At 41.7% G+C, this 22,463-nt stretch overlaps 3 protein-coding genes across 3 annotated transcripts in view; all 3 read left to right on the top strand.

Annotated features, from left to right (window-relative positions):
* The window catches only part of galk1 (galactokinase 1), a 33,233-nt gene extending 17,648 nt beyond the window's left edge, over positions 1 to 15,585 (top strand). The window contains exon 8 of the mRNA XM_078279291.1: positions 15,170 to 15,585. Coding sequence (XP_078135417.1) covers positions 15,170 to 15,244 — 75 coding nt within the window. The 3' untranslated portion in view covers positions 15,245 to 15,585. The remainder of the gene's footprint in view (positions 1 to 15,169) is intronic.
* On the top strand, positions 625 to 13,164 carry LOC144536255 (BTB/POZ domain-containing protein KCTD21-like). Its single transcript, XM_078279292.1, has 3 exons — positions 625 to 2,452; positions 5,559 to 5,614; positions 7,798 to 13,164. The coding sequence occupies exons 1-3, from the start codon at positions 2,029 to 2,031 to the stop codon at positions 8,287 to 8,289; spliced, it is 972 nt and encodes a 323-aa protein (XP_078135418.1). The 5' UTR covers positions 625 to 2,028; the 3' UTR covers positions 8,290 to 13,164.
* Positions 15,586 to 18,249: 2,664 nt separating the features above from the next.
* Positions 18,250 to 22,463, top strand: part of llgl2 (LLGL scribble cell polarity complex component 2) — a 48,347-nt gene continuing 44,133 nt past the window's right edge. The window contains 1 exon segment of the mRNA XM_078280003.1: positions 18,250 to 18,551. The gene's annotated coding sequence lies outside the window, so the exon portion shown is untranslated.

Genomic DNA, 22,463 nt, shown 5'->3' with positions numbered 1-22,463 from the left:
AGATGTTCTCTTTGATCAGTGTGTCATATCAGCTTTAGTGCGTAACTTTTTGATATTAATGAACGTCCGTTACATTCAAGCCATTGCCAAATGAGTTGCTACAAAGCTAATTAAGACTATCAGCTCCACACAACTCTCTCTGGATTTCTCAGTGTGACTATGTTCAGAAGATCGTGGCGCCGGCGACTTTCTCACGCAGAAACTCGAGTGAAGATAATGACCTCTTCTGAAGAGTCCACCATGTTTTTTAATTCTCTGTGTCCTCCTTGGCTACTAGCAACTGTGTGGAGGAGGGGTGGGGGTGGTGTGCGATTACGGAAGGCTTGTATCAGTGTTGTTGTCATTACTTAGAATTCCTCATGGGGGAGACAGAAACTACACACTATAGCTTTAAGCCTGCTATCATCCAGCGTGCATTGAAGAAAGCAACACAAACTAGCCAATTAGAGGCAAAGTAAGGTGGAACTTTACTGAATGTGGATGGGAAAGAAGTCAATGAAACTACATAAATAACAGGCTGTGCTCCTGCCAATGGCTGTGAAAGACGTCATTTGGCGTACAGATTTGAACATTTCCCAAAAACTCTCGCACACTTATTGGTAGTGTGCCATTGGTTGCCATTGGTTGAGCCATGTGCCAATGGTGGCACACGTTTCATCCTGGAACATACTAATTTCTTCTGATAAAAAAAACAACAACATTATAATTATACTGTAAATATCAGAGTTCTGCCTGTTTCCGTAGTTTGTCTCAGCTGTCTTGTTGCGGCTTCTTGTCTAATCCTCAGCGGATTGTTCTCCAGATGCATGCAGGTTGTTGAATAAGACTTTGCATTGAAACAGTAATTAGTTCCTTACATTTGGCAGTCTTTCACATTATTGTTTAGTTTTTATTCGTTGGTGAACAGTGTAATACATTTTTCATCATAGCTCTAATTTTTCAAAGGATACTTTTTAAGTTTTGTCATAAAAAATGTGAAGAGGTGGACAAATGTTTTTCATCAGACATTTCATTGATGAAATTAAAACTGCTTCAGACTGTGAACGCACATGAGCTTCAAAATCTTTGAAACCTTTGCTCTCATGTATCCTTGTGTTGTTTTTTTACCTCACTCTACTGCTTTTAGTTGAAATCATATTTAATATCATCATGTTTGTAGTTGTAGTAGTAATGGACTTCTTATTTATTCAGCTTTATTATTCTCATCATGCAACATAATATAGCCGGTGCAACAAAGTCACTTTTGCTGCCATTTAGTTGGGAAATTACACTTTTCTGTTTTTCATGATTCTGTTTGCTGGAAAAATCTTTGCATTCCGGGTATTTGTAATGAAAAGTTGTCTGAGGACATTGTTCATTTGTTCACAGGGGGATCAAAGCGCAGCTCAGTGTTCTGCCTGTCACTTTAAGGGGTGCATTTCAGACAAATAGCCCAGTCCCCCGTGTCTAGCTGAGACAGCTCCTGTGTGTGTGTGTGTGTGTGTGTGTGAGCGGAGAATAAAAGCGAGCTCGCAGAGCCAGAAGTGTCCAGTTATTAGCATGCCGGTCTGGTCACTGTGGCCCTGCTGTCTTTCTGCTTTAACACAGTCAGACTGTAGGCCTGCTGTTAGCTGACACCACTCAGAATCCTACTGGAGATACATCAACAAAGATGTCAAATAAACCGCAGAAAAATCTCGGGAAATTTATAAGGATGACATGTTTGCTTGGCAACAATGAGAAGGAAAAGAGCAGCAGCCTTGTATATGTTTGAAACTTTGTTTTTATAAATCTTCAGCATTGGAAACGGACTTGGCAGAGTTCCTCGCATCTTTCCTAACTTGGCCGTATCCTGGCTACTACTACTGTGGCTTGCTTACTGTCAAAGGAAAACAAGTCTTTCTTGGAAACAAAAGAAGCACTTGGAACTTCCACAGCCCCTCAGTCCTCAGCATTCCAGAGCAGAGCAGAAGGATCCTTGTCCTCCCAATAACAACTTCAGAGAAGGTTTCACAGGATCCTAAAAAACCCACAGGCTTTGCCTCCAAGATGCTGAACCTCAACTCACCGGACGACAACAGCAACAGGAACTCTCTCCAGGACCCGGTGTCATTGAACGTCGGTGGAGAAATTTACACTACAACCCTGGACACTCTGACCCGCTGCCGCGACTCGATGCTAGGTGCCATGTTCACGGGACAAATCCCCGTACTTAGAGATAACCAAGGGAATGTTTTCATAGACCGTGACGGTAAAGTGTTCAGGTACATTCTGAACTACCTGCGCTCCAGCTCCCTGGACCTGCCGGATGGCTTTTCAGAGCTGGCGCTGCTGCGCAGAGAGGTGGATTTCTTCCAGATACGCCCCCTGCTGGAGGAGATGTGCCGCTATGAGGCATTAATGCCTCTCAGCCTTAGAGGAGGGCCGCTAGGAGCCATGATAATGGTAAATGTTGATTCCAAGGTATGTTGTTATTTTTTTTTTTTAAGTTATAGCAATGTGTCAGTTTGACAGTCAATCAAGTCAATGGGCCTCATGGAAGAACCACACATTTGTTCTACAGTGGCACGTACGTGTACTTTAAGATAACTTGTTGTGACAAGCAAGTACAAACAAAGTTCATGAGTGGTCCAGATTAACACGTTCTCACTTGCGTCGCGTCAAAAAAGCAACGCTTGGTCAGGCGCCTTTGGCTTTTGTGATTGATGCAAAAAGTCTCCTTTAGCGTCATATTATTTCATGATCGGTCCGCGTTAGGGATGGGCATTCGATTAAATTTTCTTAGTCGATCGACTATCGATTAATCATTAATATTTTTATATTAAAATTAATGATTTATAAATTAAAAATTCAATGAAAATACAAAAATGCAGCGTGTTTTCCCTCGATGAGATCTCAGTTACAAGAAGAACAACTTGTGGCAGTTAAACTGGAGGTTAGGCTAAACTTGAAGATTTAACTTAACCAAAAACATAATAATACTTAGATCTGACAGGTTTTGTCAAAATGTAACTCAAGACTATCCAAGGCACGGACAAAGCCTAATAAAAAATACCCAGTAATAACTCACATACAACTTCTGCACCAGTCTACTGGTTTTTGTTGAGAAAAATAAGCATGTTGACATGATCTGGGGTCAGACGCGACCGCTACCTGGTGACCGTCAGTCCAGCCGCCGAAAACACCCGCTGGGATGCACAGGTACCTCCTCGCTAACTCAGCCAGCCCGGGCCGGGGAACCTTATTCTGTTCTTCGTAGTGAGTTTCTACCAGTCTGGTGATGGTACGTCGTGACAGAATGTGACATGCTGGTTCCAATATCCATCTCAATGAACTTGCAGATCCCTTGGGTAATTTTCTCTGCTCGTTGTGCATCGCAGCTCTTCTGTGCTAACGCCGAGATGATGCTAGGTTGAGACTGAGAGCAGGATGCACCGCCACCGACATTAACCAGGGTCGGATGCACTTTGTTTAAGTGGTACATCATTTGAGTCGTGGCCGTGTTGTACTTATACACGGCGTCGCAGTGTTTGCAGTGAACTAAGTCGTTTTTTAAATCAAAACGGTCCCACGCCACACTTTGCCGTGACCTCTTCATGATTACTTTTGAAATCAAAACAGAAACTTGCAGGTAACTGAGTAGCCTGTGACGCCCCCGGGTGGTAAAATGTTTAATTGCTGCCACACAGTGAAATTCATTTCATTGCTTCAAGACTCACACTACGCAACGTAACCAGCATTAGTTTAATCAATAACAAAACGTGATCGACAAAATTCTTAATGATCAATTATCGATTGTCGATTAATCATGCCCATCCCTAGTCTGCGTACAGTAAAGGCAATGAGTCTGTTACCTTATTTTACAGAAATCTATGCATTTGCCTATTATTTCGGACAATATGATGCTTGAGTAAATGAAACCCCAATTAACAAAACTGGATAAAATAATATTATTGCTTAAATAAATCATCGGGAGAGTCCGGTACAGCCAGACTCTGGACGATAAAACTGAGATTAGCGCTCACATTCAAGTTCTGCTTATTTAATGGTTGTTTGGTAAATTGCTCTTAAACATATTTAGAGAGGATTTGAATTGCTACTTTTATTCTCAATTCTTATCATTTTGGTGCTGGTGATTTTTTTTTGGGGCTGGCTAAAACCTCTTTGAGGGGGCACCAAATATTCCTCAAGGAAAAACCCTGCACAAGAATGGGACAGTTAGGTTTAGGAAAAGATCGTGGGTGAAAGCTCTTTGTTATTTGATCCATCCAACACCCCAACCTGTCTCCTTACGAGGATTTCCGGTCTTTCGTACCACTCGCTATCGTTGTCTCTCTTAATACTACGTTATCTTACAGCGCCGAGGTGGAGCTGCTGCTCTGCCCGGTGCGTTCCGTACAGACGCTAAAGGGGGATTTTTGCGTCGGTATCTGATGCCGAGAGCCACTGACCAAGCTGTACAATACTGTCAGTATTTTACGAGTTGGGAGTGAGCAAGTTGATCTGTCGTCATGAACAAACAAAAAAAAAAAAAAACTCACTCCGACAGCTGCCTCAGGGCCTTTATGCAGGTCGCTGACAGGGGAACATAACCAATCCATTATAACAGCTGACAGTGGTACATCACCTACTGTATAATATTCTCTTCCCTCTTTATTCCTTGGCAGGAGGGGTTTAACGATGCATTGATCTGGATCGATATATCGATTCAATCAAGTGTAGTTTGTTTTCAATGTCTGGAAGAGCTTAGTCATTAAATTGTCAAAACATATTTTAGTTACTTTTCGTAAATATATATAAGATTGTGTTAAATGGGCTTATGTATTGTCTCGGATCGGTCGCAGGCCCCTGAATGGAATCAAAAATTGATGTGGCAGACTTTGTGATGTATATATATAGCAACGTAGAGGGCAAGGATTATGCAAATGATCAAATCACAGGAGGGTGAAACTAGCGATTTACAACACGTTTGTCCAGTGAAGAATGTTTGGTGAATGTGACTTAGAACATTTGTATCAGCAAACCTTAAACAGAAAGGATTTTGGATAAGAATAAGAAAACGTTTTTGCATGAGGCCCATTGTTTGAGTTTTAATTAAGATTAGATATTGACTAGGCAGTCAACCATGGACACAATTGGTACGAGGCAGTTTTTCCACAGTTATTGTAGAATTATTAAGCTGCCTGTAGAAAGTGTATAATTAGTGTAATGAGACTTGTTCCCGGCAAAATGATTTAAAAAGCGGTGCACCCATGTAGGGTTAGGCGCTATGATGTTCAGAGATGCTTCTGGTTATTTGATCTATAAAGGTGCTTTCAGACAGCAAGCAGTTACAGTGAACTCCGTCGTCTGTATTTTAAGTGGACGTCGCAGGGTGCAACGCCACCGCTGTCTGTTGATGTGCACTTTGTTGTACTATTTATATTTTTTACAGAAACTGATCTAACTCAGAGTTTCTGTTGTTGTTCACAAGCCATAGAACTGAGAGATTAAAAAAAGAAAGAAAATATCATTATCGCAGATATACCATGAAATATCGTGATGTTATGTTAGGGCCATATTGCCAACCCCTAATACACGTGCATGTTCACATCAGCGTTGTGTTGAGGGTGGCTTTGCTCCTGCATACTGCTTTGTTGTAAAGTGGCAACTAGGGTTAGGAAATCGTTTCTATTGTCATATCGTCCAATCGTGGTCACTTGAGACGCCGATTAATCGCCTTAATATTGACGGAGGAAAAAACAATGGTCGTTCGTCCCTTCTAGGTAGATGTACAATCCGAAAACTGAAGGTGGCTCAGTAGACCGGGTAAACCCAGCCTGATCTGCCGGCGATTTGATTTCTCCCTGCAGCTCAGGCTGGAAACCTGTATGTTTATCCATCCTGCTTCCATTGCAATTTTGCGGGGACCAATCACAAACAGGCTTATCCAGCTGGCGCGCTATTGGCAGGTTTAACACGGTGACGACAGAGAAGCGACCAAGCAGCTTTTTGTTTACATTCAACATGGCAGCCCCCGAAGCGCAGCAAACCGTTGATGCCGCTGTCACTGCTAAGTCACCCGGATCGTTGGTCTGATTGGTTCAAGGACTATCCAATTGCGTACAGAGTAGGGCTGGGCGATATGGAGAAAATCAAATATCACGATATTTTTTACCAAATACCTCGATATCGATACCGCAACGATATTGTAGTGTTGACTATTGGTTCTTTCACAAAATATTTACACAATGAGATTTTTCAGTAATGTGGGTATAATGACTAAGTGGGTAAAGGCAAGTAACAGAACAGCTAGAACAGTCTGGTAAGTTCAGAAAATGACATCACTTTACTGTAATGCAGCCTTTAAAACCAGGAAAAGACACCACTTATGTCATATTGCGATATTACGATATCCAAAATCTAAAACGATATCTAGTCTCACATCACGGTATCGATACAAAATCGATATATTGCCCAGCTGTAGTACAGAGTCATTTGAACTATGCCTGTTGATCACGCCTCTTGTGCAGTAGAAAATACAGAGCAGACTCCCCAGACTAATGTTCAATCCTAAAAGATTGAGCTTTGTCTGCTGATAGCCAGACTAGTGGCACAGTGTTTCCCCCAGAAAAGTTGTTTAGCCCGGTGGGAAGTGTCTTTTTTTTTCGACGTGGGCCCGGCTGGGGCCAGTCACAGACTGATGGCATTCATGTAGCGCCCAATAGATTATGTGATAACAGAATCATGGATGGAATCGCAAAATTGAGAATTTAAAAAGGCTTTAAGACAGATTCCTTATGGCCATGCATAAAGTCAGTGCTGAAAGCTAACTGGAGATTTGAAAATACGCCTACGTCTATGTTTCCAACCAAGCTGCCCCACTGTATCTGTAGTTTAAAAAACGTCTTAAAAATAGATTAAAAAGGAAGGAAAGGAACCATGGTGGCATGTAAGGGGGCCAGGTATGACGTTTGAATCTCTATTAGCTGATAATCATACAGCAGGAGGTAGAGGATAGGCTGTGCTTATCTTTTCACAGCTTTTTGGTACAGTACAGCCCCCTTTCTATCTGGACTCTGTCACAAGAATCAATGTGAAATGCAGGTTGGTACATGTGGTGTATTGTTTAAGTGCTGCACAGTACCTTAGATTCAGGTCGGCCCAAGCAGCATATGCTAAATTGAAATTGAGCGTAAACAACGCCGAACCCACCATTGGTGTTTGGAGTTTTTTTTACCCATATCCCTTGCTGCGGCAACAGTGTGAATTTCCCCGTTCTGGGATTGAAAAAGGATTTTGAATCTTGGAACCCACCAATTGGAAGACATTGAGGTGGCGACAGCAGCAGCAACTGCTCTCTTTCTGAAAGTACCTTTTTAATGGGTTTCTAAATTTAACTTCCAGAAAATGTAATATCTCAAAATAACTATTCATATACTGTAGAAGGGATTAGACCCTCATATCAACTGTGATTGCTAAAAATCAGAGATCTGAAGGCTCCAAACTGAGCTAAATGCACAGACTCCTGAAAGAGGCAGATTTGGTCTGAAAGGAATAGTTCAACACTTTGGGAAACATGCTTATTTGTTTTCTTGCTGAGAGTTAGATGAGAAGATTGACACCACTCTCTGTCAATCTTCTCATCTAACTCTTGGTTAGAAAGTCAAAAAGTGCATTGCTTAAAATGTTGACCTAAAATACTGGCCTTTACTGAGAGCCAGTTTACAGTATGTTTACCGTGTGTGTGTGTGTGTGTTTGTGTGTGTGTCAGTTTGCACTTTCAGAGACATGGACAGACCGGTTTTTTTGTTTGTGTACACTCTGCAGAATGTGTAGTCAGCATATTCTGCCCTCTCATTCCAGGTTCGCGTTCTCCACTTTAACTTGCGCCACGGGCCAGAAAACTATGAGCTTCGCACATGCTCTGTGCGCGCCTTCACCGTTGACCTCTTTTGTACCTGGAGAGCCTTCCTGGCCCTCATTTGTGAGCGCTTCTCCTACAGAACATCGCGGGGTCTCACTAGCCCCCATCCGTGCAATCCAAGGCAGAACAGGCTGAAGCTGGAGTGGGTGCCGAGGCCCGACGAACTGCCGCAGGACCAGTACGACAAGCAGCGCTACCAGGGGCTCACTGTCTCCAACACCGAGCTCACGCAGTTAGACGACATCGTCAGTGTGCACCGGAACCCGTGTGATATCACCGACATGCAGGGATTTGTGGAGGAGCTGCTGAAGGTGTCTCTGGCTGAAGGGTTCAAGGTTGATCTGGTGACTCCTGACCCCGCGGAAATTCTTAACTGCACCTCACTTCGGCTTGTCAAGTGCTGAGCTTGAGAAGAGCTAAAGAACATGCCAAGTTAATGAACTGTGGTTTGGCTCTCTTTAGTCACAACTGAACCAGTTCTCTAGTTAGTTAGTTAGTTAGTTAGAGTTAGGTTTAACCTTTCAATCTGGAAAGCAAAATGATACAGATTATGACTAGGTCATTGAAAATGTCATTTGTCTGTGTTCTCCATGTCCTGTATTCTGTCATAGAGTTTACTAAAACCGTAAATAATAAGCTGCTGACATGTCATGTACACATACATGCCATACATATTTTTGTTGTACTGCTCATTGCTGCAGCTCCTCTTTTCACCCTGTGTTCAGGTCTCTGTTTTAGCTACAGAGTGAGACCTCTCACTGCTGGAACATCTTTGTTGGCAGTCGCACATGCTCAGTAGCTAGGTAAGGACTACATGCTCAGTAGCTAGGTAAGGACTACATGAGCTAGCTAGCTGTTTCTGCAACTTTGGCCTGTACAAGGCAGGATTAGCTGGGAGAATTCTTCTAAACGAGGGCACACTTCCACCTTTGTGTGGAATACCTGCAGAACAAGGACATGGAAGTAGTTATATACAATTTATTTTGTAGATTAGGGTGAATTTGTGTGTGTTGTAGCAGTGTTTTGCCATTGAGAACGAGTTAGCATGCTAACGGTTAGCCCCCTAGGCCCCTCGTCTCGGCTAGTGACGTAGAAAGCCGTGCAGATTTTGACCAGTTCACCCGGAGACTGAAGGCCGGACACATTCAGTATAATTAGTCACTCAGAACAGCATGGATGGTTTTTTAAAAGTTTGTATGCATGTGGAAGCACAAGAGACACAAAATAATCCCAGAAAAAGTGATTTTTTTCATAATATGGGCACTTTAAAGGGATTGCTTTTAGTTTAGTTTATTGGTTTACACATATACAAATACTACAGATTAATATACACATAATCAATAAAAGATGCGATGGAGAGATTCAAAAACCTTCAGAGGGGCTTAATCGGGCCACTCTCCAATGCATACGCCAATTAAAATAGAAAGAAACTAAAATACTGATAGGAAAAGAGAAGAAAGAGAGAGAAGAAAAGCCCAAACTAAAATAACATACAATATCAATTTAACAATAAATATAAAAGGTAATATAATGGGCTTTCAAACATAGGTGCCTATTATGGAAATGTTCTATGCTGACTGTAATGCAGTGGCAGTACTACTGGAGAACAGCAAGGATTTGGAAATAATTTCATGAAGGAACCAGAATGTTTTCAGGTCTCTCATGGGCTCCATGAGTGCATTGTTGTACTTGCGTTGCAGTTTAATTCATGTTGATCTGCATAGCTTAACTGCAGCCGTTGGCAGCTCTGGGGTCGTGCTACTGCTTCACAGACAACCCTGTAGATCCACCAACAAAATCACGAGTGTCATCACATATTATCATAAGTGCATATTTTTTAAACGTGCCTGTTTGGAACAGGCCGACTGCTTGGCCTCCTGTATTGCTGCTTGCAGCTTTCTCCAGAACCATTGTACCCCAAGATTACTCACAGAAGACCTCAAAGAACCCACAGTAATATGCAACTTAGTCTTGCATTGTCAGACCTTCCTCCACATCGTTGTGGAGGAAGGTCTGGCTAGTCCACACAGCATTCCGGGATGGGAGAAAAACGTGCTCTGGTTTTTTGGCATTTCTTTAAACCAATCACAATAGTCATGGGTGGTGCTAAGCTCCGGACGGAGCCACGGTGCCTCTGCAAAATAGCCTCTGGAAGGAACTTGTTTTGGTGGAACATGTGTACGTTCAAAAGTAGTTTTAGTCGTGCAACAGAAAACTCAGATTGGACAGATAGTCTAGCTAGCTGTCTGGATTTACCCTGCAGAGATCTGAGGAGCAGTTAACCATAGTCCTCACAAATCCACCGGAGGTTAGAACGCTGACACAGAGAAAGAGGAAGGTGACGGACATCAGGCGGAATTTCCGGCGGCACCGAGCAATTCCCGGAAGTGGAACATCGTGGATATAGACTATATGCAACTTAACTGTATACTACTGACTTACTTTGTACTTCTACTTCATTGGAAAACACCGAACTACATTTACCGGACAGAGAGGGTTGCAGATTCAGATTCTACTCACAAAATATAATTATTAAAATGACAAATGAAATGGAAAAAACTGCGCGGAAGGGCCGGTGACGTGCGCAGCTGCCAGCAACAAAACAACGTGCTGAAGTGGCCAAGAACCTGGGTGTTCGTCCACCACGTGTTTGTGTACGATCGTCACACATGCAGGTAGTAGTAGGTGATGTGGACCCAGCGGGGGAAGCAGGGAGCCTGAGAGCTTCTCATAAACAGCGTGCAGAACATGAAAATGAACACTTGAACAAACATCAGCGTGATCAGAACTACCTTAAAAATGTAGCGGTAGATAGAGTAGATAAATAATAATCAAAAAATTGATTTTATCCATTTAAATGTCAAATTGCAGAAGGGATAAAATAGAGTGGCGATTAGTTTCAAAAGCAGGTAAAACATAACGACGTCTTGATGGCAACAGAAAATTCACTCTGAAGAACATGATCTGAAGAAGACAAAATGCTCGTTGCTTTACACAAGATTTGTTGATTACAAAGAAAATTGAAATCTCTTATATTTAATAATTTTAGAGTAGGTTTTGACTATATTTTTCAGACTGTTTCGGTCTTTCAATGTTAGGCTGTGAAACCAGCAGATAAAATATTTACTACTAATACACACTTTGTAAGGGCAGCTGTAGTACATAAAAACAAAAAGTATGTGATTTGGAACTCAGCCTGTGACTAGCCGATTGCCAAGAAGTTTGAAGTTGAGCCAGGCTAGCTGTTTCCTGTCAGTCCATGCTAAGCTAAGCTAATTAGCTCCCGACTCCAGTTAATGCAGAGACATGAGAGTGTCAGCTGACTCTCAGCAAGAAAGCAAATAAGTGTTTTCCAAAATGTGTAACTTCGCCTTTTAAACTTAATTTATAGTTGCAAGGGAGCAGACAAGGAGAAAACAAGCAGCAAAAGCTGGGCAATCACAGTTCTTGGAGTCCACACGTAGTACCTCTGAAGCCGTTGCAGCCCCGACGTGTACCTGTGACCTGTAGTAGTAGGCGTAGTGGCCACATGCATAGACTCAGTAGCTGTGTTGGAACTAAAGGGTGACAATTTTTCGTCACGGTATTCCCGTGGGAGTCCCGCAGGACGGGAGTCAATTTCACGGTTGGTAACGTGATAGGGACGGAATAGAGCATAGAAATCAACAAAATGTGTTTTGAGTGTGAGAAGATCTCCGTTAGGAACTACCTAATGAAATGGCCTAGGCCTGCAGGTAATGCATGTATAGTGGAGCCTAAATTTCGAGGCAACCTCAGTGATTTGACCGCGATTAACCGAACGCACACACGCAATATCAACTGGCTAGTTATCCTCCAGACAGCGACGGACAACGTCTTTTTCTTTCTCTGTTTTCCGCCGGGTGGCGCGCGAGCCTGCTCGCGGTGTGAAGCGCGTGTCCGCGACAGAGTCTGATAACATAGGGAACAAAACGGGAGCGGGACGGCATCAGGGAGTCTTTCTCTCGGGATTTTGCAGGACAGGATGTTTTGGGGGGCGCAGTCATGTGATCGGGATATGACGGGAGTATTTTAGTGGGCTCGGGATGGGATGGGAGCGACAATTGATTCCCGTGTCACCCTCTTGTAGCTTTTACACAGCCTAAAAGGCCTAAAAAATAGAACACATCATGTCAAAGTTACATTTCGTCCTTTATGTAGTTCTTATTTTACTGACACAGTTTGTTTGTTACTGGGTTTTCTACATAGTTGACATGAATGGAAAGATGAAAATTAGTTAGACTTGGCTAATGGTTAATGGGTTTTTTGAGTTTTTTGTCTCGTTTGCCAACTACTAAAAACATGCACCTACACATTAGGATTTGCTTATTCCCAGTATTACATGATGATTAATTGAATTAATTGTTTCCTGTATCTGTGTCACGGGGGCTCCGCCACAGCCACGCCTCTTTAGGACATTATGTATTGATTCCAATGGGAGAAGTGAATGTGAACACAAATTTTGAGAGATTATTTCGCCCTATCTTCACTAAAGTAAATATTGGAGCCATTTTTCAGAAGCCACATATCTCCAGAACATTCTGACACTAAAATGGAATTTTTCAGACGGACGCATCAGGAGAAAATTAACTTAGTTTGAGGCCTGTTTCTGTCTCAGGACCAAACTCTCGCGATATCTGGCAACACAGAGAAGCTCACGTCAGCTAACGTTCGTGAACGCCCAAACAAAGCTAATCTCCGTGATGCTAAATATGTCTTTTAGCTGTGTAAATATCTAATGTTAGCAAAATAAAATATTAATAAATTATACAAATGTAACCTTTCATTCATCCACACAACGTTAACTACAGCCAGAGCCCGTCTACGGAGAGCCGTTCCACTCCCTATTCAGCCCCATTATACCGAATTTGGTAACAGTTCCACTGGGGGTGATCACGGTCCAGTGCTAAAGGAATGGGACTCTATGAGCTAGACGGCTAAACTTGTCTCTTTCGCCTGATTGTCGTTGAGAAATCTCAGATTTGATTGTAGTTTTTGCAAGTTCAACATGGATTATAGGTCGAAAGTTGAATGAACGAGAACTTATGACCTTTCGATTTCTTACAGGTTGAGTCGTTGTTGCCCATAACGCGCTAGCATTCTGCTAATGAATGCTGATTGGTCAGTGAAGGACTGATTACGACCAGAGATCCCGCTTGGCGGCATCCGAACCAGAATGTCAGAGTGAATATTTCGGCGTGGTCTTTAAAACATTAGCAGACCTCTTTCTAGCACGTGTATTGACAGGGGGGGGGGGGCTAACCTGTCAGCTGTGTTGACGATGCCTAAAGAGAAAAAAGGAAGTGACTCATAGCTTGCTGTAAAGCAGTATCCCTAGCCGTATATGTGTATGACGTCATTGACATTTTAAAAGGCTTTTTAGAACAAAAATCTAACACCCAGCAGTGTGTATGTATTTTCTTAGCCTTTTCTTTCGAATGCAACATTCAAATTACTAGACAAAAAAATGATATCCTTAGAAAAGTGGATTTTGAGGGTATAGGTATAGCTCCATAGAGTCCCATTCATTCCGCACTCACCTGTGAGCGCCCCCTATATGGAACTCTGGTGGAACTGCAACCAGTTCAGAAGCCGGAAGTATCCCGAGAGTGGAACTTCTTCCCTTATTAGAAATTATTTGACTACACTTTCAAATGAGGCCACGCCCCTTTAGGAGACAGGAAGTGAGCACCGGTTCATACCATTGGCGCTATCTTTAATTTAGAGGATCCTTGGTTGAACTGACTGTATTTCCTTGCGGGAGGACTCTGTCTGTTGACCCTTTGAATGTCTTACAGGGGGAGTCACATGAGTTATGTGTGATTGTAGTCTGGTTGGCCGAAGAGGAACGGTTTCTAGTTGTAGAAACAAACCCAGTGGTTCTTTCCTCTTGCTCTCTCTTTGAACTTCCTTCCTAGGCAACACGTCCTCATACGATATGTCTGTGAGAGATGTGAGGAGCATGAATGGCTCTGCAGCCCTTCTGGGTGGACAGTCTGCTTCTATAATGGTTATTCACATTCTGCCGAGGGACATCAGTATGCTCACATACAGCTTTAATAGCTCTCCGATTGAATAAATAGTTTCAGACGTATTATTGGTTGACGGTAGAGATGTTCCGATACCGATACCAGTATCTGAATACTGCCTAAAATGCTGGTATCGGTATCGGCAAGTACTGGCGTTTATGCACCAATCCGATACCACGCAATTTAGCCCCGAAGAAAATCTACTTTAAGTTCATTTACGTTCTTTTTCTGTAATGACTCGATGTCAAACTGGATAATAAAATTCATTGTTTGAGTTTGTCCATGTTTCGCAAACAGGGTTTCCGCGGGGTCTTAAAAAGTCTAAAATTTCAAAATCAAAATTTTAGGCCTTAAAAAAAAAAACAGGTCTTAATTTTTCTACGTCAATGTAACTCTACCTCTAATGCTCATTGAAATGCATGTTAGCATGTTTTTATTTGTTATTCCGTGGTGGTGTTGATCTTTCTGTCGCTGATCTAAATATAATTCGCTGTATTACGACATGAGATGATTACAAATGATACCAACATGCAATTTATATAGCAGCCAATCTAGATACCAGTCCTATAATGTCAGTGACGAAATCTGGGAATTGTTTCAGACACTGACTACGTTTACATGCACATAATATTCTGTTTTTTGCCCTTATTCCGAAAAAGACGATATTCCGACTAAGCTGTTTGCATGGCTAATGAAAGTGAATATTCCACTAATATTCCCGTTAATTGGAAAATGCTATATTCAGAAAAAGCCCTTAACGAATATCCAACTGAGACATGCTGTGTACATGACCTGTATCAAATTCGGAATATTGTCATATTTGGAATAATAGTGGAATATTGTGCACGTAAACGTACTCGAGGTTTCCGGACATTGATGTCGTGATATAGGTCCTAAATTTCATTCATAATGGTCTTAAAAAGGTCTTAAATTTGACTCGGTGAAACCTGTAGAAACCCTGACAAAGAGTTTAACAACAACGATAGCAACCATATCACATCCATATATGGGTATTAGTATACAGCTGTTAAAACATAATAAAATATATGTCTTTCAACATGCTGGTATCGAATCAGTACTCGGTATGAAGGTTACCATGGTTTTATGTACTCATTGTGTGTGTGTGTGTGTGTGTGTGTGTGTGTGTGTGTGTGTGTGTGTGTGTGTGTGTGTGTGTGTGTGTGTGTGTGTGTGTGTGTGTGTGTGTGTGTATGTTTCTTTATCCTTTCCGTAACAGGAGCGATACAGTGGAACCCCGACGTTCTATGTCACAACTCCTTCAGAGGGAGCTCGGGCTCTCAGTCTGCCCTGACCTTTGTCAACACATCTCTGCTATATAACTGATTCATTCCTTTTTATAGGTTTTTCTTTTTGATTTTTCTTCTTAATTTTCACTATTCAAGTGAACATGATATGCTGTTATGCACACTGGAGCTGATTGTAAGCATTCTGTTAACGTAGGGAAAGTGCCTTCACAGTAAAACATTGCTTTCTGGTAATATTTGTATTATCAGATCTTTTTTGTTTGTTTCAGTTATGCAATGCTTTATCATCTTCTAGATAACGTGTAGGAACTGTTTGTATAATTCTGACTTAACATGTACTGTGAAAATACAGGCTTCTTTTGGAATAAATCAAGTAAAGAAAATGTGAGACTTTTTAAATGACATTTTTCTTAAATCATTATTTTTTTTATTATGAACATCTAATTAAAGGACAATTCCGGCGCAAAATGAACCTAGGGGTTAATAACAGATGTGTACCCACTCTGTCGTTCTCTTGGCCATGTTTTCATGCTAATTGAATGTGTTTGTAGCTTGAAAGAAGCTAGCGCGAGCCGCTGATTAGCTTACAACGCTAGTATTCGGGGCACAGGGAAAGTAAAAACAAATCGCTATTTATACCACTAAAAAGGCTCAAAATATCACCAAACTTCAACGGTAGCATAATGAGGGTCCCTAAATGTGAACCGAAGCGTTGAGAACATTGTAAGTGTACAGACAGTTTGTTAAAAAGATAGTTTAGAAAGACAGTAGCTTCCAAGACGGCGGCCGCCTGTATACGAGAACGCGACTGTCTTTATAATCTATCTTTTCAATAAACTGTCTTTACGCTTACAAAGTTCTCAACGCTTCGGTTAACATTTAGGGACCCTCATTATGCTACCGTTGAAGTTTGGTGATATTTTTGAGCCTTTTTAGTGGTATAAATAGCGATTTGTTTTTACTTTCCCTGTGCCCCGAATACTAGCTTTGTACGCTAATCAGTGGTCCGCGCTAGCTTCTTTCAAGCTACAGACACATTCGATTAGCATGAAAACATGTCCCAGAGAACGACAGAGTGGGTACACATCTGTTATTAACCCCTAGGTTCGTTTTGCGCCGGAATTGTCCTTTAAGTCAGTGTACTGTGAAAGGTTCTCTGATAGTGATAAACACACAGATAACTATCACCAGCTCTGCAGCACCACACGGCTTTTTAGCCTCTTCTGGCTTGTTGTTTTAGTTTTACAGCACATTTACTGGTTGGTTCAGTCACAGCTTTTTTATCAACCTCATTTCCAGCAGCAACGGGCAGCTGTTTTCAGCAGCAACAACAACAACAAAAAAGCCTATAATGAACCCACTGTACACTACCTGCTCAGAGGCAAAGAGCAGACAGACACTGTTAGGGATGAGCTGATGAACATACATTTTTCTTTTTGGAGTTGAAGACCAAAAACAGAGCTTAAAGTGACTATATGCAACTTTTAAATGTTTCTGAAACTGTAATGTTCCATCTGATGATCATAAATGACCTGTAACTAGGGCTGGGCGATATGGAGAAAATCAAATATCACAATATTTTTGACCAAATACCTCGATATCGATACCGCAACGATATTGTAGTGTTGACTATTGGTGCTTTCACAAAATATTTACACAAGATTTTTGATAAATAATCATCAGTTATGTTGATATAATGTCTAAGTGGATAAAGGCAAATACTATACCACAGTTACAACAGTCTGGTAAGTTCAGAAAATGACATCACTCTACTGTAATGCAGCCTTTAAAACCAGGAAAAGACGACACTAATGCCATATTACGATATCACGATATCCAAAATCTAAGACGATATCTATTCTCATATCACGATATCGATATAATATTGATATATTGCCCAGCTCTACCTGTAACAGCAAACGAGACTAACAGTTAAAGGAACGCTATTGTTATATTATATAGTTTTTATTAATGCCTCTGCCCGGGTCCGATTTTCAGTCACAGAATGATTTACGGCGGTTAGACGGCGCTACAGTAACACATTCTGACGGGTCACAGATTTTGGCGAAAAACCAAAAAAGCCTGTGTTAGTGAGTATGCCGGTAAAAGGTAGCAGGAGATGTCTTTATGTAGACCTAATTGTGTTTTAATGTTATTTTAGAAGTTATCTGCTGTAGTTACGGCTGATACTGGGGCAGGGCCATCACAGGAAAGAAGGAAATTAAACAAAGAACACCTAAAAGTGAAAAGGGAAAGTAAAAGACATTGGGCGAAAACGAGGCAGGCTTTCAACAGATGGAGACACTTACAGGATTGTAAATGATTCATTTTTTCTTCAAAATGCTATAAAATTGAATAAAACACCCACATTCAATGAAAGTAGTGAACTGATCATTTATTTTATGGAACCATCCACATTATTTTTCATTTGTTTGACAATGTGTGAAAGAAACCCACATTTTCTGATATAGAAACTTTTTGAAAACGGGTCAGATTTGATCCGAGGACAACAGGATGGTTAAAACTTCCTGTCTTTTTTAAATTTTCTTCTGAAACGATGCTCTGCAGAAGCTGTAACATCTGTATACATTTTCATATCTACCTGAGTGGGATTTTGATCGAATAACATTCTTGTCTACAGTTTGTTTCCGCTCATTGCCTACATTGTAACAATGCAACATTTACCCATGGTGGTATTTTAACCATGTAAATGAGAGGTTTGGGTGTAATTGTCTTTTCATAACCTTGTTTCTTTGTGTGAATGTCTGCAACTGTTTTCTATTATGGTTGCTACTACCAGGATGCTTCTTTTAAAATGCTGTCCAAAACAGAGATGGTTAGACAAGTTTAAAGATCTTACAGAACGAGATACCCAAACAGGTTCTGCTTCATTTTGCTCAAAATGTGGACAGTAAGTATATTTTCAGAAAGAATGATGGTGAAAAGCTGCACTGATTTATGGAAGATTTTGGAATAAGAAGCTAAAGTGGGGCGGGACTTGATCTGTCGGTAGGATTTTAATGAAGTGCACTTGAATGCATCACAAGGGAGGAGTTAGCAAAACAGTGAAGTTTAGCCTAGCAGGAAACACCGAGGCTACCACCAGAGCGGTGGAAAAAGAAACACCAGTCGGTCCCAGTTTTAGTCTTTTTTTTTACCGGGGCTCATTCGTGATATTTTCTCGGCAAATACGCTGTCGCTTGGATCCTGGGAGTACTCGCTTACGTTTTCTCCGACTTTATATGAGGAGAGAGCTCTTAGCCAACTAAATCCCCCTACACTGGCCGGGGGTGGACTCTTATTCAGCGGCTGTAAACGGTGGACGTCGGCTGAGCAACGGCTGTTTTGAATCAGGTGGGTTTGGGAGCTGGTGCCCACAGGTGTTTGCTTGCGAGCCAGTCGGCTAACAATTAAACTAACGTTACCGTGTTTATCACAGCCACCAATTGTTCGACACCTGAACGGCTCCAACTCAAGCTAACTAAAGTTGCTAGTTTAGCCAGACATCATTCTTCCAATTGCTCACTGGCTAATCTATCTCCTACACATATTCCACCGGAAAAACACATGCGTGGGTGGTCACTAACACTAAAACGTTATGTTTTACAGCTTGTATTGTGCTTTAATAGTTTGCTTGGTAAATTTCTGTCATGCCGACTGTACGTTAACGTTACCATATTGCCTGAATGACTTGAAACAACTCGTCATTCATGTTCTGAAAAAAGAGGCGGTCTATAACGACACCAACATTAAATTGACATTTTTCTGTACGAAGGTTGGTAAGGATACGTTTTTAGATAACCGTGTTCTGGTTTGCTAACCGCTGGCGACTTTAAATTAACAGTAAACAGTGCGCTCAGGCAAAACTTGACGTAACGTTAGGCGTTAGCACACACCTGGGCATGGTGACGGCAACTTGGAAGCCGTTCATTTAGCAAGACATGAGTCCAGTACAGAAAAGTATCGATAACTTCATCAGTGGTGTAACCTATTCTGTCAGTCGTACCGAAGAAACCGTGGCATGTCTCGCTTGCTAACCTCGGTGTGTGCAGCCAGGTGAGAAGTAGTTGCAGACAGTGTTGCATAATTACGGAAACGTATAACTTGAGCAAGGTGTGTCTCCCCAGCAGGTAGCTACATTAGTAAGCCCTTTGAGTCAACGGTCTGGTTTCAAGCGTGAGTAATGTGTGTGTTTGGGGAGGGGGTGTGTGTATGAGCAAGAAGCGTTTCGACCGGTTTGGCTAGTTTCAGGTAACAAAATTTCCCAACAAAATGACAACCTGTAGAATAAAAATATGCCATTTACATTATATAGCCCTACTCACATTGTACCCAATTCAACTAAAGCTAACTCTTAATTAGCTTAGTTGTAGTACTTAACTGTGTGACTCATGTGAGTCATGTGTGTCAACCCAATAAACTCTGTTAATATAGCTTAGTCCCACCTCTTTAAATCATAGTATGATTAACTTTGACAGGCAAAATTTGTATAAGTTGAGCACAAGCAGAAAAAAAGTCCCATAGGACTGGACAGGATACTGCTGAAGGACACAGGCCGTGTCCTTCCAACTCCACCTGCATCAGCACAAGACTAGCCAAACAAAAAGCCTTTGTTCTCAGTAGATTTAGTGCATGGTAAAGTCCACCTGTGACTGTTATGGAGGCAAAATAATGGCCACTCCCAAATGTAGCGTAAGCAGTTTTATTTTAGAGGAGTAGCAGTGTTTCCTCTATGTTGATTTTATAGTGGCGGCCCACCATGGCAAAAATTCTGCCACCACGGGATCAGATATAGGCCTGTACAAAAAATGTAGCCGCCGTTAACGCAACTCCCGTTGGCTGCCGCTCACATTGCAATTTAACAAGTAGAACTATTCAGAGGTTGTTGGGCCCGTCCAGTTTAACTCCACATACTGTTGTGTTGATGGAGTTTATTGTCAAAACGTTCACTTTCTTCCGAGTCGACCTATTAAACCAACAGCTCACCAAAAACATCACCGCGGTGGGTCCGTTCTAAGTGTCGACCTGTTGCAGATGTCAAGTGCCCTATAGTTCCTCAAAACGTACAGTTCAATCACAACTGAAAATATGCCTGATTGTGTGTGAATAGAGGTGAATAAATATATTTGTTTGTGTTGCAGCAAAGTGTCAGTTCTGTTTCATACATACATTTGGTCGGCGGGCCGGGTTGTTGTTCGGACAGACATGCCCCCACTGCTAAAAACAAAATCCTAAAGGAAAGACTGAGTAAGCTTGAGCAAAAAAGCAGGATTTTTTTGTTTCACCAGTCTTGGTTGTACAAACAATGCGATTACACAGGCAAGACGGTCACAGTGTTGTCTTCAAAGATTCCCGTTAACATTTTTCAACAGGAAGGTTAATTCATATAATAAGCTCACACCGGTGAGATGTCCCGAGAGGCGTACCTTGCTTGTAAGCTTCAAACTGGAGCACTTGGTTCAGACTGTCACGCTGTGTTTAGCGCTGTTAACTTGATTCTTGTTTTACCTCTCCCAATGTGCAACACATTAGCTGGCAGGAAAATAAGCCATGTCTGTGGTTTGCTAATGGGATGGCATAGGAAGTAGAAATGATTTAGGATGTCCTGTTGCTCATCAGGCTTGACAGCTAAACCTCATGAGAATGTATGTATAAAATGACTTGGATGAATTATCAAAAATGTCCCAACAAATGAGGATAAATCAATACAGAAAGCAACTCTTAATGTAGCGTGATCATGGTCAACATAAAAACCCGCAGAGAGCCTAATGTGTATGTGCATGTCCTTTTGGCAATTTCTTTTCTTCTATGCTTCAATTTTTCCCCCCATGCATTTTGGCAATTAGTCATTTAAATACCCAGAGGTAGGGCTGAGTAATTTGAGGAAAACATCTAATTGTGATTTAAATAAGGAATATCTTCTATATATTAAACTTCAGCTGCAACAACCTAGTGGATTGTGTCAAACATTTGATGGTTCCAGCTTCTGATACAGTATGTGAGGATGACAGGGATTTGGCCCTGGCAATTAAGGCAATCATTTTTAAAGCAGCCAATGAAAATTCTAGAAAGACGCATTGGAAATTGTGATGATGGTTTAAAGTAATATGGCTGTATTATTTATACAAGACATGTGACTGTTGGTTTTGGATATGTAGAGCCTAAAGACTGGAGTGGTTTGGTAGCAACATGTCTCACATTTATTTTTCCACATTCAAAATGCGATGGAATCTCTTTCTGGTGACACGCTCAAAGTAAGTGTATATTTTGAACTCTTAATGAAAAAAGACAATATTCACAAGAACCTTATGTTTGTATCACTCCAAGCAAACGCTGACCCATTCAGTCCCCAGTGAATCGGGACACTACCTGATCCGTAACATCAGGGCTCTGACTCTCCCCCCACCATCAGTGCTATCCTGCAGAAGCCCAGACTGATCTCATGAAGTGGCGTATTGCCGCCAGTTCGTATTCCATTATTGGCGCGTTATCAAGATGCATAGTCGCTTTTCAGCGTGTTTATCAACGCCGTTTGGCCTCCATTGACTGACACTACCTTGTGATTGCGTGTCAATTTACGCCGTAGCGAGTAGTATGAAAGCCCGAAAATCCGCGTAGGGAGATTGGTCGGAGTGGAGGATGGGTCAAAAAACACACTTTCACCCAGGAGAACGGGGATCGTGTCACGTTTCCTAAACCCAACCGGCGCATTCTTTTTCTAAACCCAACCCCGTTATTGTTTTCCTAAACCCAACCGTCCGAAAAGCGATTATGTCTGCGTCTTGGTAACACGCCAAAATGGCATACGAATTGGCGTGTCATACACACGCCACTTATTGAGATCAGTCTGCAACCCGTCCGCTGTATACGGCGTAGACACACGCGGATAGCTCAAAATGCGTACAGATAACACGCCACTTGGCTTTAGAAAGCGGCGTGTATGTTTACGCAAAGTCGTGATGTCACGTTGGCCAGTGTTTTCCCTGGGTTCATCGGAAGACTTGGGTGCGCATATTTGGCGGAGAGGTTTAGGGGTCTTTCCTCAAGAACATGTGATGTTTTTCAATGACAAAAATATGCAATTCGACATCATTTTGGACCATTATTATCACCATATCTTAGTCTAAAATGTTGGAAAAGCTAGTGCAGATAATAAATAACTCTCAAAAAGCTTACCAAACCAAACTTGCTAAAGAAGTCCAGCTACCATCATAAGATCTGAGAGAAGTCTTTTAGTAGTTGGATGCTTTTTTCAACGTTTTTGGT

The sequence above is a fragment of the Sander vitreus genome, chromosome 21 (assembly GCF_031162955.1).
Source record: "Sander vitreus isolate 19-12246 chromosome 21, sanVit1, whole genome shotgun sequence".
In the NCBI taxonomy this organism is placed as follows: domain Eukaryota; kingdom Metazoa; phylum Chordata; class Actinopteri; order Perciformes; family Percidae; genus Sander; species Sander vitreus.
This window is presented reverse-complemented; position numbering and strand designations above follow the sequence as displayed.

Excerpts from the sequence above, each read along its gene's own strand:
- LOC144536255 (XM_078279292.1), top strand. The coding sequence starts at position 2,029 with ATGCTGAACCTCAACTCACCGGACGACAACAGCAACAGGAACTCTCTC. Across the intron at positions 2,453-5,558 it reads TGATTCCAAGGTATGTTGTT|GTGCATGTTCACATCAGCGT; the intron begins ATTTTTTTTTTT and ends CCCCTAATACAC. Across the intron at positions 5,615-7,797 it reads TTGCTCCTGCATACTGCTTT|TCAGCATATTCTGCCCTCTC; the intron begins GTTGTAAAGTGG and ends CAGAATGTGTAG.